General features: G+C 37.5%; 1 protein-coding gene across 1 annotated transcript in view; it reads left to right on the top strand.

Moving 5' to 3' along the window:
• BRIP1 (BRCA1 interacting DNA helicase 1) overlaps nt 1-12,820 on the top strand; it is a 211,222-nt gene extending 198,402 nt beyond the window's left edge. Inside the window, exons 18-20 of the mRNA XM_055400032.2 lie at nt 4,494-4,576; nt 9,311-9,544; nt 11,159-12,820. Coding sequence (XP_055256007.1) covers nt 4,494-4,576; nt 9,311-9,544; nt 11,159-11,880 — 1,039 coding nt within the window. The 3' untranslated portion in view covers nt 11,881-12,820. The remainder of the gene's footprint in view (nt 1-4,493; nt 4,577-9,310; nt 9,545-11,158) is intronic.
• Nucleotides 12,821-17,390: the final 4,570 nt, after the last annotated feature.

Raw genomic sequence — 17,390 nt, forward strand, 5'->3', positions numbered from 1 at the left:
CATATAGATGGCTAAAAAACATACGGGAAGATGCTCAACATCGCTCATTATTAGAGAAATGCAAATCAAAACTACAATGAGATATCACCTTACACTGGTCAGAATGGCCATCGTCAAAAAGTCTTCAAACAGTAAATGCTGGGGAGGGTGTGGAGAAAAGGGAACGTTCTTGCACTGTTGGTGGGAATGTAAATTGATACAGCCACTATGGAAGATGGTATGGAGATTCCTTAAAAAACTAGGAATAAAGCTACCATATGACCCAGCATCCCACTCCTAGGCATATACCCTGAGGAAACCAAAATTGAAAAAAACACATTGTTCATTGCAGCACTATTTACAATAGCTAGAACATGGAAGCAACCTAAATGTCCATCAGCAGATGAATGGATACAGAAGTTGTACACAAACTCAATGGAATATTACTCAGCCATAAAAAGAAACACCTTTGGGTCAGTTCTAATGAGGTGAATGAACCTAGAACCCATTGTACAGAGTGAAGGAAGTCAGAAAGAGAAAGATAAATATCGTATTCTATTCTAATGCATATATACAATATCTAGAAAAATGGTACTGAAGAATTTACTTATAGGGCAGCAGTTCAGAAACAGACATAGAGAATACACTTGTGGACATGCGGAGAGGGGATGAGAGGGTGAGATGTATGGAAAGAGTAACATGGAACCTTACATTACCGTATGTGACATAAATAGCCAACAGGAAATTTGCTGTATGGCTAAGGAAACAAACAGGCACTCTGTATCAACCTAAAGGGTTGGGACGGGGAGGGAGATGGGAGGGAAGTTCAAAAGGGAGGGGATATATGTATACCTATGGGTGATTCATGTTGAGGTTTGACAGAAAACAAAATTCTGTAAAGCAGTTATCCTTCAATTAAAGAAAAAGCAGAAACATCACTTTGCCAACAAAAGTCCATATAGTCAAAGCTACAATTTTTCCAGTAGTCATGTATGGATATGAGAGTTAGACCATAAAGAAGGCTGAGCACTAAAGAATTGATGCTTTTGAGTTGTGGTGCTGGAGAAGACTCTTGAGAGTCCCTTGAGCTTCAAGGAGATCAAACCAGAAAACCCTAAAGGAAATCAGCCCTGAATACTCATTGGAAAGACTGATACTGAAGCCGAAGCTCTAATACATTGGCCACCTGATGGGAAGAACAAACTCACTGGAAAAGACCCTGCTGCTGGGAAAGATTGAGGACAGGAGGAGAAGGGGGTGACAGAGGATAAGATGATTATAACTTCTCCGACTCAATGGACATGAATTTGAGCAAACTCCGGGATATATTGAAGGACAGGGAAGCCTGGTGTGCTGCATCCATGGGGTCGTAACTAGTTGGACCAACTTAGCACCTGAACAGTAACAAATACAAGAGAATGAAGTTAGACCCCTAACTCACACTGTATAGAAAAGTTAACTCAAGGTGCAGATTTTCTTGACCTTGAATTAGGCAAAGGTTTTTAAAATATTTCAGATCATGTGTCTGATCAGAGTCTAGTTGCAGACTATAAAGAACTCTTATAGAGTTATAAGAAGACAGTGCAATTTTAACTTTGACCAATAATTTAAATACATATTTCTCAAAAAAAAAAAAATAGACACATGACCAGTATGCACATGAAAAGATGTGCAGCATCATTAGTCTTTCAGTTCAGTTCAGTCGCTCAGTCATGTCCGACTCTTTGCGACTCCATGAACTGCAGCACACCAGGCCTCCCTGTCCATCACCAACTCCTGGAGCCTACCCAAACTCATTAGTCATTGCTGCTGCTGCTGCCAAGTCGCTTCAGTCATGTCTGACTCTGTGTGACCCCATAGACGGCAACCCTCCAGGCTTCCCCATACCTGGGATTCTCTGGGCAAGAACACTGGAGTGGGTTGCCATTTCCTTCTCCAATGGATGAAAGTGAAAAGTAAAGTGAAGTCGCTCAGTCGTCTGACTCTTAGCGACCCCATGGACTGCAGCCCACCAGGCTCCTCCATCCATGGGATTTTCCAGGCAAAAGTACTGGAGTGGGGTGCCATTGCCTTCTCCACATTAGTTGTTCAGTTCAGTTCAGTCGCTCAGTCGTGTCCGACTCTTTGCGACCCCATGAATCAAGCACACCAGGCCTCCCTGTCCATCACCAACTCCCGAAGTTCACTCAAACTCATGTCCATCGAGTCGGTGATGCCATTCAGCCATCTCATCCTCTGTCGTCCCCTTCTCCTGCCCCCAATCCCTCCCAGCATCAGGGTCTTTTCCAATGAGTCAGCTCTTCACATGAGGTGGCCTAAGTATTGGAGTTTCAGTTTTAGCATCAGTCCTTCCAGTGAACACCCAGAACTGATCTCCTTGAGAAACCTATATGTTGGTCAGAAAGCAACAGTTAGAACTGGACATGGAACAACAGACTGGTTCCAAATAGGAAGAGGAGTACGTCAAGGCTGTATATTGTCACCCTGCTTATTTAACTTATACACGGAGTACATCATGAGAAACACTGGGCTGGAAGAAGCACAAGCTAGAATCAAGATTGCCTGGAGAAATATCAATAACCTCAGATATGCAGATGACACCACCCTTATGGCAGAAAGTGAAGAGGAACTAAAGAGCCTCTTGATGAACGTGAAAGAGGAGAGTGAAAAAGTTGGTTTAAAGCTCAACATTCAGAAAACTAAGATCATGGCATCTGGTCCCATCACTTCATGGCAAATAGATGGGGAAGCAGTGGAAAGAGTGTCAGACTAATTTTGGGGCTCCAAAATCACTGCAGATGGTGATTGCAGCCTTATTAAAAGACACTTACTCCTTGGCAGGAAAGTTATGACCAATCTAGATAGCATATTAAAAAGCAGAGATATTACTTTGCCAACAATGTTAGTCATTCAGTTCAGTCGCTCAGTCGTGTCCGACTCTTTGCGACCCCATGAATCACAGCACACCAGGCCTCCCTGTCCATCACCAACTCCCGGAGTTCACTCAAACTCATGTCCACAGAGTCGGTGATGCCATCCAGCCATCTCATTCTCTGTTGTCCCCTTCTCCTCTCACCCCCAACCTTTCCCAGCATCAGTCATTAGGGAAATGTAAATCAAAACCAGAGTTAAGTACCACTTCATACCTTTTATGGTAAATATATTGAAAAATAGGGACAATAACAAGTGTTAATGAAGCTATGGAGAAATCGGAAATCTCATGCACGGCTAATGGAAATGTAAAATTATGTGACTGCATTGGAAGAAAAATGTGGCAGTTCCTCAAAATTTAAACATAGAGTTTCCGTACGGACTAGCAATTCTATTCCTAAGTTTATATTCAAGTTTTTTAAAATGTATTTACATAAGAGCTTGTACATAAATATATATAGCAGTATTATTCATGATAGTCAGAAGTGGAAACAATGCAAAATGGTCATTACTTTATGAATAGATAAACAAATTGTGGTATATCTATACAATGGAATATTATTCAGTATGATACAAGGACCTTGAAAACATAATGCTAAGTGATAGAAGCCAGACACAAAATGCCATATATTATAAGATTCTAGTTTATGAAGTGTCCAAAACAGATAAATCTAGGGCTTCCCAGGGTGGCGTTAGTGGTAAAGAACCCACCTGCCAATGCAGGAGATAAGAGACACAGGTTTGATCCCTAGGTCAGGAAGATCCCCTGGAGGAGGGCGTGGCAGTCCACTCCAGTAGTCTTGCCTGGAGAATACTATGGACAGAGGAGCCTTGTGGGCTACACTCCATGGTGTAACAGAGAGTTGGACATGACTGAAATCACTTTGCATGCACATATGCATATGAACAGAAAGTAGATTACTGGTTGTCAGGGGTTAGGGGAAATAATCCGAGTAATTCGGGGAGACTAATGGGCATGGGTTTTCTTTTTTGGTGAGATTAAAATATTCTGTAACAGATTGTGTTATAGGTTACAGAACCTTGTCAATGTGCTAAAGAACCACTAAATTTTTTAATTGTTAATAATCTTTAAAATAAAACAATTAGCAAATTGAGCCCCACAATCCATAAAAAGAATAATGCACCATAGCCATAGTGGTTATTCTAGGAATGAGAGAAAGGTAGCTCAATATCTGAAATTTTACTAGTGTAATTCACCACATTAGCAGTTTAAAAAGAACTACATGATTATATCAGTTGGTGCAAAAAAATTTTTTACAAACTTACGATAAAAACTTGTTAAATCAGAATAAAAGTTATATACAATCTACAGCTAGTATAAGGTAAAACATATTCTGTGTATGTAAGGAATTTTTGGAGGAAATATTTTTTATAATTTTCTTAACTTTTAAAATAGAATGCATGTAGCATTTTGGGGTATAAGTTATCAGTAGTTGGCAAAAGTAGGGTGTTTTTAAATACACCTACTCTGGTACATAATTTTCTCAATCTTCTCTGTCCCATTAGAAATTTGACTGTTTTCACTGTTGTATTTATCTTACTTTCTCCCTATTTTTTAACAGGTGTATTCGACACAAGAATGATTGGGGGGCTCTTATTCTAGTTGATGATCGCTTCAGGAGTAACCCAAGTCGATACATATCTGGTAAGAGTCTCAGACGGGCTTAGAGTAAGAGTTGGTATCAAGCTTTAGTATTTAATGACTTCTATTTTTAAAGACAAAGAATTGGATAAAGAATTTTAATTACGGACATGAGTTTGAGTGAACTCCGGGAGTTGGTGATGGACAGGGAGGCCTGGCATGCTGTGATTCATGGGGTCTCAAAAAGTCGGATTCGACTGAGCAACTGAACTGAACTGAACATGAAAAAATTCACATTGCCTGGAAATCTAGCCTTTTAATGCTTCTATGTTTACAAAAGATCTTTAGAGAGAAGAATCTGGTTAGTTCTAATGGATCATCGAAAAAGCAAGAGATTTCCAGAGAAACATCTACTTCTGCTTTATTGACTAGGCCAAAACCTTTGACTGTGTGGATAAACTGGAAAATTGTGAAAGAGATGGGAATAGCAGACCACCTGACCTGGTTCTTGAGAAACCTGTATGCAGCTCAGGAAGCAACAGTTAGAACTGGACATGAAACAACAGACTGGTTCCAAATAGGGAAAGGAGTGTGTCAAGTCTGTATATTGTCACCCTGCTTATTTAACTTATACACAGAGTACATCATGAGAAACGCTGGGCTGGAAGAAACACAAGCTGGAATCAAGATTGCCAGGAGAAATATCAATAACCTCAGATAAGCAGATGACACCACCCTTATGGCAGAAAGTGAAGAGGAACTAAAAAGCCTCTTGATGAAAGTGAAAGAGGAGAGTGAAAAGTTGGCTTAAAGCTCAACATTCAGAAAACTAAGACCACGGCATCTGGTCCCATCACTTCATGGCAAATAGATGGCAAAACAGTGGAAACAGTGTCAGACTTTAATTTTGGGACTCCAAAATGCAGCCATGAAATTAAAAGATGCTTACTGCTTGGAAGGAAAGTTATGACCAACCTAGATAGCATATTAAAAAGCAGAGACATTACTTTTCCAACAAAGGTCCATCTAGTCAAGGCTATGGTTTTTCCAGTAGTCATATATGGATGTGAGAGTTGGACTGTAAAGAAAGCTGAGTGCCAAAGAATTGATGCTTTTGAACTGTGGTGTTGGAGAAGACTCTTGAGAGTCCCGTGGACTGCAAGGAGATCCAACCAGTCCATCCTAAAGATCAGTCCTGGATGTTCATTGGAAGGACTGATGTTGAAGCTGATACTCCAATACTTTGGCCACCTCATGCAAAGAGTTGACTCATTGGAAAAGACCCTGATGCTGGAGAGGTTTGGGGGCAAGAGGAGAAGGGGACGACAGAGGATGAGATGGCTGGGTGGCATCACCGACTCGATGGACATGAGTTTGGGTGAACTCCAGGAGTTGGTGATAGAGAGGCCTGGCGTGCTGTGGTTCATGGGGTTGTGGAGAGTCGGACACGACTGAGCAACTGAACTTAACTGAATGTAATATTAATCAATTAAGATCCTTCAGTTTCATCAGAATGTGGTTTTGATTCAGTAGCATAGCAGTAATTTATTTAACATTGTCAGGGAAAAAAACTGTTGCACAGAAATTAATTTGTCAAGGAATATTAAGTCTTTACATTTAAGCACACAAGCAATCCATTGGCTGCATAGCATTCTTCTTTCATTTTGGATTATTTGAGTTTTATTGTTTGTTTAGAAATGCTTCTGTTATTACAGAGTTTATATTAATCAGAGCTAGTATCTTCTAAAAAGAAAAAAATGCACCACTGCGTACTGCAAGATGAAGTAGATGGTCATTTTTCCCCACTCAAATGAACAAATACTGTGTGCCTATTGTTTTCATCCAGCTGTAGCACAGTCCCTTTGAAATCAATATCAGGAATCTATCTGTTATTAAAGAACTGTTAGAAATACTTGCATTTTTATTGTTAGCTTTAGAGCTAAAAAGTTCATACCATACTATAATATAATGAAATGACGCTAATTTTTTGTTTCAGATTAGCTGTCTATGTATATGTACTCTACTTTTTATATTTCAGAACCTAATCATTATATCTGATTCAATATTAAAACATATCCACCTGGATTGAAGCAGGAAATACTGCTTTATTAATCTTTTCTCTTTCCCTGTAGAGCAAGCCATTGAGGTTAGGCCAAGTCATAACCAAAAGCAAATGTTAAGTGCTTATGTTTAGTCAGCAGGTGGAGCTCAGATTCTTTCAAGTTTTCAAAAGCAAACTGACATTTTATACTGAAAAGGCTTTTTTTTTTCACAGAAAGGTCAAAATCAAAGTGATAACTATAATGCTAAAATTTTTTAATTTGAAAATTTTTCATATTTTTATTTGGTATAATTATTTTCCCCAAGCAAACAAAAATCAAGAACTTTAAAGAAATGCATGTTTTAAATTTTTTAAATTTTCAAATCTAGAGCTGAAAAATTTACCTCAGAATCGTTGAGAGATTTTTTTTTTAATTAAACATTTTTTATTATTTTCTGTAAGGTTTTTATTTTTTTCTGAGACTCATAAAGAAGACTGAAATCTTACATAGGCAGTAACAGCACAACATACAGATTCCTTTTGATGACTAATTTTTGTTTAAATTCAGTTTGCATAAGAATAGATTGATAGAAAATCTCCACTAAACAGAAAAACTAAAGGAATATATTTGTAATGAAAGTCTAATTGTTCAGGTTGCTTGATGCCCTGTCTTATCTTCCCTTCAACTGAAAACACCATACTGAATTTTTAAACTACTCCAAAAAATGATTATAGTTTTAGCAACATAAGCAGAGAATATTTATTTTCCAAAGTCCCAATATCTGAATTTCATTCGGAAGTGGGTCATTGTCCAAAACACCTTATACTGTTAATATGGTTTATTTTTATGCAGTTTTCATATGTCACAGGGTCAAATCTTATCCCTTATAACTTGATTATTTATATATTAAAAATAAATGTATATATTCATATAGGACATGATTTACCCATAAAATGGTGTTATTCCTTTTACCCAGAATAGTTTACTATATTTGGAATTGGGAGAAGGGAGACAAAAAAAAAAAACCTCTGAGAGTGTGAAAGTGAGAAAGGGTAAGTGGCTCAGTTGTGTCCTACTTTTTGTGACCCCACGTACTATAGCTTGCCAAGCTCCCCTGTTCATGGAATTCTCCAGGCAAGAATACCGGAGTGGGTAGCCAGTGGGAATGCCCTTCTCCAGGATCTTCCTGACCCAGGGATCAAACCTGTCTCTCCCGCATTGCAGGCACATTCTTTTACCATATGAGCCCCCAGGGAAGCCCAAGAATAGCAGAGCCGGTAGCCAAACTAAGGGAAGATTCCCTTCTCCAGGGGATCTTTCCCACCCAGGGATTGAACCTGGGTCTGCTGCATTGCAGAGAGATTCTTTACCATTTGAGCACCAGGGGAGCCCAAAGTGAAAGCGTTAGTCACTCAGTTGTGTCCAGCTTTTTGCAACCAGATGGACTGTAGCCTCCCAGGCCCCTCTGTCCATGGAATTCTCCAGGCAAGAATACTGGAGTAGGTAGCCATTCCATTCTTCAGGGGATCTTCCCAACCCAGGGATCAAACTCCAATTTATTTTTGCTCAAGGAATCAAATTTAAAAGTTAAGATATTGTATTGTTTACAACTTCTATTTTCTCTGCAATTAAAAGATAGGCAATTTTTGTGGGGAATTATAATAAAACTCCCCTTCATGGATCACAGCCTTGTTGCGGCAAAGGGGCTTGCATAACCCAAACTATGAGCTGTGCCGTGCAGGGCCACCCAAGATGGATGGGTCAGGGTGGAGAGTTCTGACACAGCATAGATACACTGGAGGAAGGAATGGCAAACCACCCCAGTATTCTTGCCGCAAAAACCCCATGGAAAGTATGATAAGGCAGAAAGGTATGATACTGGAAGATGAGCCTCAAGGAAATTAAAGACACTTGCTCCTTGGAAGGAAAACTATGACAAACCTAGACAGCGTATTAAAAAGCAAAGACATCACTTTGCCAACAAAGATCCATATAGTCAAAGGTGTGGTTTTTCCAGTAGTCATGTATGAATTTGATAGCTGGACTATAAAAGAGGCTAATAGCCAAAGAATTGATGCCTACGAATTGTGGTGCTGGAGAAGACTCTTGAGAGTTTCTTGGACTGCACGGAGATCAAACGAGTCAATCCTAAAGGAAGTCAACCCTCAATATTCATTGGAAGACTGATGCTGAAACTGAAGCTCCAATACTGTGGCCACCTGATGAGAAGAACCAACTCATTGGAAAAGACCCTGATGCTGGGAAAGATTGAGGGCAGGACAAGGGACGACCGAGGATGAGATGGATGGATGCCATCACAGACTCAATGGACATGAGTTGGAGCAAACTCTGGGTGATGGTGAAGGACAGGGAAGCCTGGGATGCTGCAGCCCCTGGGGTCCCAAAGAGTGACACAATTTCGTGACTGAACATGACAACATCAATGATAAAATTAAATTTGCCTTATTCCCCAGTTATTCAGATTGACGAATAATGCATTTTCCTATCTCCATTCTCCTTGTACTGCCTCTTCCCTCCATCCAGGTGACAATCACTGCATGTAAATAGAAATGCTACTGACACAAGAGCATATTGTACTCATGAAGGCAAAAAGGCAGGAAAACGGTTGGGAACCATTCTATATACTCTAAATTCAAAGTAGATTACTTCACCAGAGAAGTTATCTGATTGTTTTTCTTAGTATATTGTCACGAAGTAACCAAAGTTTCTTTGCTGGTTTTACTTTTTGCCTTAGGACTTTCTAAATGGGTTCGACAGTTGATTCAGCACCATTCAACCTTTGAGAGTGCACTGGAGTCCTTGGCTGAATTTTCCAAAAAGCACCAAAAGGTCATTGCTGTATCCAAAGAAGACAGAAAATCTATACAGAACAATGAGCCTACACTTGGAGTGGCTTGTTCAAAGGATAGTTCCTCACCTTATTTTTTAGAAGCAGCAAGCCATTTATCACCAGAATATGCTATGGAAGGTAAAGCAAAAATGTGTTTAAAACTACCATATCCTAAAATGATAAATAAAAGTCCATCTTTACCAAGAGGCATCATCTCCAAAAAGGAGAAAAGTATGAAAAGTTCTACCCATTTTCATTTAGTAGAGAAGTCTCATTATATTCAGTGAAGTGATATTTGTTATGCTACAGTTAATGTCCTTAAATATGTTGGTTTGTAATATAAGGTGTTATTATAAAATAGTGAAATAGTATAGTGTATTGGAATGGGAACAAACTTTTGTCAGAGACCTATACATATTTTCTGGTTTTTCACTAAGAAGCTTTGCCACTTAACTGTGACCCTCTGAGCAAGTCACTTAACATTTTGAGTCTTAATAGAAGGTGGAATATCTGCCTACCTGTCCCTCCAGGTTGGGTTGTAAAGATCTAATAAGATGATAAATATCACAACATTGTAAAGAACTGTTACAAATGGTAATTTTTTCTAAAGGTGATATTAAAAACTGACCTAATTTATAGATACTTGTCTTACATGAATTATTTATTTAGAGACGTGAAAATCACTTATTCTAAATGATAAAAAAATAATAGTTTAAAATATCAGAATATGCTAGATTAGAATATAATTTGAAAATTAGAATATAATTTAAATATATTAGAGTATTATCAGGAGTTAGCAGATATGGCCTATGGACTAAATTTGGCCTGTTCTCTGATTTTTTAAGTAAAATTTAATGGAATGCAGTCACAGTCAATCACTTACATATAGTACACAAGAGCAGAGTTAAGTAGTTGTATATATTACACTAGAACAGCGTAACTGAGTAGTTGCAACAGATACTATATGAACCACAAAGCCTGAAATATTTATTGTCTGGCCTATTACAGAAAAAGTTTGCTAAACTGTGTTCTATATCATTGGATATCATTTAATTGTTTCATTTAATATAGTTGTTTAATATATCAGTTTTTAAATATTTATTTTATAGTATATGCTTGTATCCTAACTAAATGTTATAGTGAATTCTAGGCCATTATACTAGTTTCTAGTCCAGGTCTGATTACCAACCAATTTTATAACCTCAAGCAAATATCTTAGTCTTGTGGTTGTCAGTTTCCTTTTTTTTTCAGTTGTCAGCTACCTTAGGGAATTAATCTAGGTCAGTTTTTCTCAATCACTGGTTAGTGGATTTTTAAGGCATTTTTGAGTTGGTGATGGACAGGGAGGCCTGGCGTGCTGTGGTTCATGGGGTCGCGGACACGACTGAGCGACTGAACTGAACTGAACTAAAGGCATTTTTACAGCCTCTTTCCCCCTTTACTCAGCTTTCTTTCTTTTCCTTTTTACCCTTCCCTTTCTTGTTCACTTCTGAGGTCCCTGGTGTGGAATTTGATAGGTTACCAGACAGCATTATAACTTGGGCTCAGAACCACTGGAGACCTAAGATTCCTTTCAGAGTTAGCATGCTGTACTCTACATTCTAAAATGGAAGTCCTGCTACTGCTTGTTATGGGCTCTGAATTATGCATCCTATACAGTTATTCCAATATTTCTAACAAAAATCACTTTTAATGTAACAATTATTATGTTAGGAGCAGAAAGTTAACACTCTTACATTCTTGTATTTGTAGATGATCCAGAATTACTAGAAGAGTCTGCCCAGGAAGAAGGAGCAGAAAGAATTGTGATTTCCAGATCCACAAGCCCAACCTTCAACAAACAAACAGACCGAGTTAGCTGGTCTGGCAGTAATTTGGGGGGACAGTATCTTACTGGTAAAATTCTGACTGGAACACCTGTGGTTAGGTCATCAGAGGACTGTGCATCTACTTCTTCCACTTTCAAAACAGAAAAGAAATATGAAACAGTTTTGCCACTCACTGATAAATGTGAGTCCTCAACTCCGACAGTAGATACATCATTTGGAGCATGCCCTCAATATGAAACCATTGTTCCATCTACAAACGTTGATGCTACTAATCTGAATTCAGAAGATCAGGCAATTCAGTTGTCTGTAGTAAGTGAAGAAGCTGAACCTTCTGCTTCAAATACAGCCTCTGAAACAGAAGCAGAGGATGAATCTATCTATTTTACACCTGAACTTTATGATCCTGTAGATACAAATGAAGAAAAGAATGAACTAGTTGGAACTGAGAGAGACAGTAGATTGACTAATAGTTCAAATTGCATTTTAACTGAAGATCTTTTTGAAATTAAAACTACAAAAGGAGTGGATTCAGCCAGAGAAATGAAAGCTGAGGACTGCACAGACACAAAGTTGAAAAGACGCATGCCTATTAAAGAAAGTAAAGTTGATGACCTTGGTAGTAATGTAAAAACAACTCATAAATGAATTGGAACTGGGAAAATACTCAGGAAATGGATATAAAGAACTTTAAACAGTCTCCTCCCAAAAATAAAGATGTGTTCCCTGGTGTTTGGTAATAATACTTAATTGTCAAGCTATAAAAACATACCATCATGCATATATTCAGCTATATTATAAATGATACTTTATATATTGGATAAGTAGCATGGTTTTTTGGGGTTTTTTTAGTTTGAGATACATTTTTTGCTTTACTCCAAAGACTATATTATGTTTAAAAATACAAGTTTTACTACTCTCAAGTTTTAATAAATCGATTCTTAAAAAATATTTTCCTCCAAGAAGTCTTCCTCTGCTAAATGCTATATTGAATTAATCAATGTGGAAGATACATAGTTTCCTAATGCACTTTAAATTTCACATGAGTATTTGTTTTTGTAGTCCTCTTCATCCATTTGTTTTCATACTGATATGTAAAAATTAATAACAATCTAATCCATTCATCCGTGGATCATGTTTCTCTAGATTTTACCTCAGATCAGTCAGATTTTTTTTTAGAAGTCACAGTCTTCTTAAAAAGTATATTCCTATATTAAACTGCCTACTTCTAAGTAATTAAGAATTAAGAAGAAAACTATACGCATTTCTAATTGAAATTGGTTTTTGTTCATTAAACCTAAATCAAGCATGTTTTAAACAAATTTATATAAAATCATAAGATGCCAAATTAAGAACCCCAGATTTTCAATTCTGATTGTTTAGCTTCATCACCATTGTATTAAAAAGTGATCTTTTCTAGCTAAAAGGTTTCAGTTATGCAGCCAAGATAGGAAACTTCAAATATAAATTTAATAAGTAAACCCAAACATGTAACAGTAGCTGAAAAATGTTCTGTGATATCTCAGTAAGCCTTTCTGTAAGTTTGACTCTGTTTTTATGAATGAAGCTGTACTTCTGATTAAAAATGGTTATAAAAGAAGCTCTTCTCTGACATCATTCCAAAAATGCATTCACTGATCTTTTCCAAGAAACATCTGTTATTCAGTAGACATTTAGGCTTCTTGTGAGTGATTTGAATTGAAATTTTATGAGTTGTTCAAGTTGTGGATGTGTTTCATTATTTTCAAGTCAAAATTCTCTGAAGTCAGGTATCTTTTATTTGAGACAATGATTTATTATAGATGAATATGTTTACTTTCATTTCAATGTCATTTAGATTGAATACAGCTTAATTGTTTCTATAGCATTGGATGTTACAACTCTAAGCATAATTCAGAGAAATTTAAATAGATAGTTTACCAGTTAAAGACTGTATCTGGAGATTGAGATATATTCAGTCCCATCTAGTACTAGATCTTTTTCTTAGGTGATCAGTAAAAAGTTTCAAACACTGGATTAGGAGGTAATTTCTAAATTGTTTTGAAAGGGTGAAATCATTTGTCCTCTTTGGCATAGTTTTTAATCCACAGATAAAGTGGTAGTGTGATAGTAGGAAAAGTACCAGGTGGAAGGTAAGAGACTTGGGCTCTGTTCTTGGCTCTGCCACTAAAATTTGCTAAGTCATGCCTTTTGGGGAATTTCATCTGTGAAATGTGTAGTTCGATACTATAAAATCATGCAAATCCTTTTCAACCTTAAAAATCCATAACTTAAAAAATATGTATTGATATTTTATTCTGAATCAATTTTTATTTGCTTTTGTTGCAAAATGCTTAAAGCAAACCATTTGTATAAAAATAACATGAATAATTGTATGAATATGTGCATAATAACTTAGGAAGGAAAATAGTTTAACATTGCTGCAATTAAAATATTCCTGAATGCTTAAAATTGTCTTTAGAAGAATTGGTAAACTACTGGAGAAGAACCAAGTACAGTATTTTTTAGTCGTATCTTAGTGTGATTATCCAAAGGAAAGAAAGTGAAGGTGTTAGTCACTCAGTCGTGTCTGACTCTTTGCGACCCTATGGCCTGTGGCCCACCAGGCTCCTCTACCCATGGAATTCTCCAGGCAAAAACACTGGAGTGGGTAGCCATTCCCTTCTCCAGGGAATCTTCCCAACCCAGGGATCAAACCCAAGTCACCTGCATTGCAGGGGGATTCTTTACCATCTGAGCCACCAGTGTTATTATCCAACTTAATCTCAAATACCATCCCTTTCCCTAGATATAATTTATTCTTGCCAAAATCTAATTTTCTCCACGGGTAAAAATTTCAGTTACTGAGAGTGTACATAGAGATGTGGCACAAGCTTGCAGTAATCCCAAGTGGTGTTTCAAAAATTTTGTACAATGATTCCATGGTTGAAACAGGTATATAGTCTCCTCAGATCACAGCTTTGACCAGGATGGTTTTGCAAGAAGTAAAGTACTAGGCCTTTATAAAGAGTACGAAGTAGAACATTTTCATTAGTGATAAAATACTTTTTAGAGATGTTTTAGAAAGTTCAAGTTATATAAAAGCATTTAAAAGAGTATCGGACTTGCGGCAAATCCTCAGTTATTACTTGGTAAATCAATTATATATGTGGAACACACTCTTGCTTTATATGGAGTCTTCCCTAATGATGATAGATAGATAGACAGGTGATAAACTGACAATAAAGAATCATTGTATAGTAGTTCAGTTCTGTCGCTCAGTTGTGTCCAACTCTCTTTGCAACCCCATGGACTGCAGCATGCAGGCCTCCCTGTCCATCACCAACTCACATTCATCAAGTGAGTTGGTGATGCCATCCAACCATCTCATCCTCTGTCGTTCCTTTCTCTTCCTGCCTTCAATCTTTCCCAGCATCAGGGTCTTTTCCAATGAATCAGTTCTTCGCATCAGGTGGCCAAAGTATTGGTGACCAATGAATATTCAGGACTGATTTCATTTAGGATTGACTGGTTGGATCTGCTTGCCATCCAAGATACTCTCAAGAGTCTTCTCCAATACCACAGTTCAAAAGCATCAATTCTTTGGTGCTCAGCTTTCTTTATGGTCCAACTCTCACATCCATACATAACTACTGGAAAAACCATAGCTTTGACTAGATGGATCTTTATATAGTAATAAGGAGAAGTCATTTGGCTAGTTTATTTTTTAAGGCTTTTGAGATATTTAAGACAAGTTTTTTTCATCATGTAATTTGTCTTACCCATTCAATGCAAATTAAATAATTATCTAATAATTTATTTAAGGACTAAAAATACATAGAACATACAGGCCACGAATCAGCAAAATGACCAGTTGGAGAAAGTGCTTGATTCATGGAAGAAAGGTACATTGTAAAGAGCAGATGTTTCATGACTTTTAATATTTACATGAATCATTAAAAAAAAAAAAAAGTGAAGTCACTCAGTCGTGTCTGACTCCTTGCGATCCCATGGACTGTAGCATACCAGGCTCCTCTGTCCATGGGATTTTCTAGGCAAGGGTACTGGAGTGGGTTGCCTTTCCTCTCCAGAGGATCCAGGGATTCCCGACCCAGGGATCGAACCCAGGTCTCCCACATTGCAGGCAGACGCTTTACCGTCTGAGCCACCAGGGAAGCCTGAATAATTGTGTTAGAAATTAGTGATAATTCTTAATGGTGCTGCTACTGCTAAGTCGCTTCAGTTGTGTGCGACCCCATAGACGGCAGCTTACCAGGCTCCTCCGTCCTTGGGATTCTCCAGGCAAGAACACTGGAGTGGTTTGCCATTTCCTTCTTCAATGCATCAAAGTGAAAAGTTAAAGTGAAGTTGCTCAGTCGTGTCTGACTCTTCGCAACCCCATGGACTGCAGCCTACCAGGCTCCTCTGTCCATGGAGTTTCCAGGCAAGAATACTGGAGTGGGTTGCCATTGCCTTCTACTGTGCATTTAATTATTATGTGGTTTTTAATTTGATACTGTTTCCAAGTTCACATAAGACTTTGTGCTTTATTCTTTCTTGTCTTCTATTTAAGGCATTAATTTTTTGAAGGCTTTTCCATGTTATGTTTCTACAGTATGACCTTGTGCTATGTTCCTATAGTTAAACACATTCAAGCTACTTAATTCTTTGGAATTGCTTATAAAACTTCATGAAATCACAATGCCTATTGTAAAGTCACTTGAAAGATTGGTTATTGTCATTTAATCTCTGATGACGTTTTTTGGATAGTTGCTTACTACACAGTTCTTGCTCGTGATCTTTTTAGCCTCAGATTTATCGGCATGCTACACAAGATTTTAGTTTAATCTTTATGAATTTGTGGTAGATTCTTGTCTATTTCCATAGACAAATGCAGTCAATTTTTTGTAAATAGAAAGGCAGTATTAAAACTGAACTTTTTCATAATAAAAAATAAATTTAAGACCACTGCTGCTGCTGCTGCTGCTAAGTCACTTCAGTCATGTCCGACTCTGTGTGACCCCATAGACGGCAGCCCACCAGGCTCCCCCGTCCCTGGGATTCTCCAGGCAAAAACACTGGAGTGGGTTGCCATTTCCTTCTCCAATGTGTGAAAGTGAAAAGTGAAAGTGAAGTCGCTTAGTCATGTCTGACTCGTAGCGACCCCATGGACTGCAGCCTACCAGGCTCCTCCGTCCATGGGATTTTCTAGGCAAGAGTACTGGAGTGGCTTGCCATTGCCTTCTCCGATTTAAGACCACATCAGACAGCAAATGTCTAAGAAAGCTGAAACTAATATAAAGTAGCTATGTAGCAATTAAACATAAAGACATCACTTCAGGAAATGGAAATTTAAATAGATGACCTAGGCTTATGATTTTCTAGCCTTAAATGATTTTCATGTCTACTAAAAAAAAAGCATTTTGTTTCTTTAGGTTTCATTTGATAGACCATTAGCTGCCTGGCTTCCTGTACTCTACAATGGGGCCTTGTTATAATATCCATGTGATCTGAGCCAGTGGATCACCTTATTGGTGAAACCATCTTATAATGAAGTGCTTTCAGTAACTAAACTCCTGGACAAGATCCAAAACAACCCATCTTATACCAAATTCCGCTCTGTAATAAACAAGTTTCAACATATTGCAAGGAAAACAAAAATTATATGAAACTTACTAGTCCCATAAATTTAACCTTTGAAAATCTAACAGTAAATTCTGATTAAAAGGAATATTTGTTAATAAGGCACGAAGAAGTAGATATTTTAGTACACTTAAAAATTTTATTTTTTATTTTGGTCTTCCTTTTAAAAGCAACTTTTATGACTTTGATTCTCTTGTGCTTATCCCAAAAATGTCATCATTTTACATTAAATTATTTTATGTCAGTATTTGCAAAGCTAAATTTAAAATGTTTCCTTTTTCTTCTTGCTATTACAAAGCACTAATTGTACAAGTGCCATGTCGTTTATGTAAACAACGTTAGATGCCATCGTCTTTTGTATATGATACGTATATAGTTGAAAAAGTTTAGAGATTTATTAAATACTGATTGTTATTATTTTGGATCAAGTATTGTCTTGGTACATTTTCCCTTTTTTTCAGACTTTTCAGACTTTCCCTTTTTTTCGGTTATGATATTCCTGTTTAAATACTAACTATTCTTTCAAACACTGATCT

The sequence above is a fragment of the Moschus berezovskii genome, chromosome 20 (assembly GCF_049115385.1).
Source record: "Moschus berezovskii isolate FMDL1 chromosome 20, NW_MosBer_1.0, whole genome shotgun sequence".
Lineage (NCBI taxonomy): Eukaryota > Metazoa > Chordata > Mammalia > Artiodactyla > Moschidae > Moschus > Moschus berezovskii.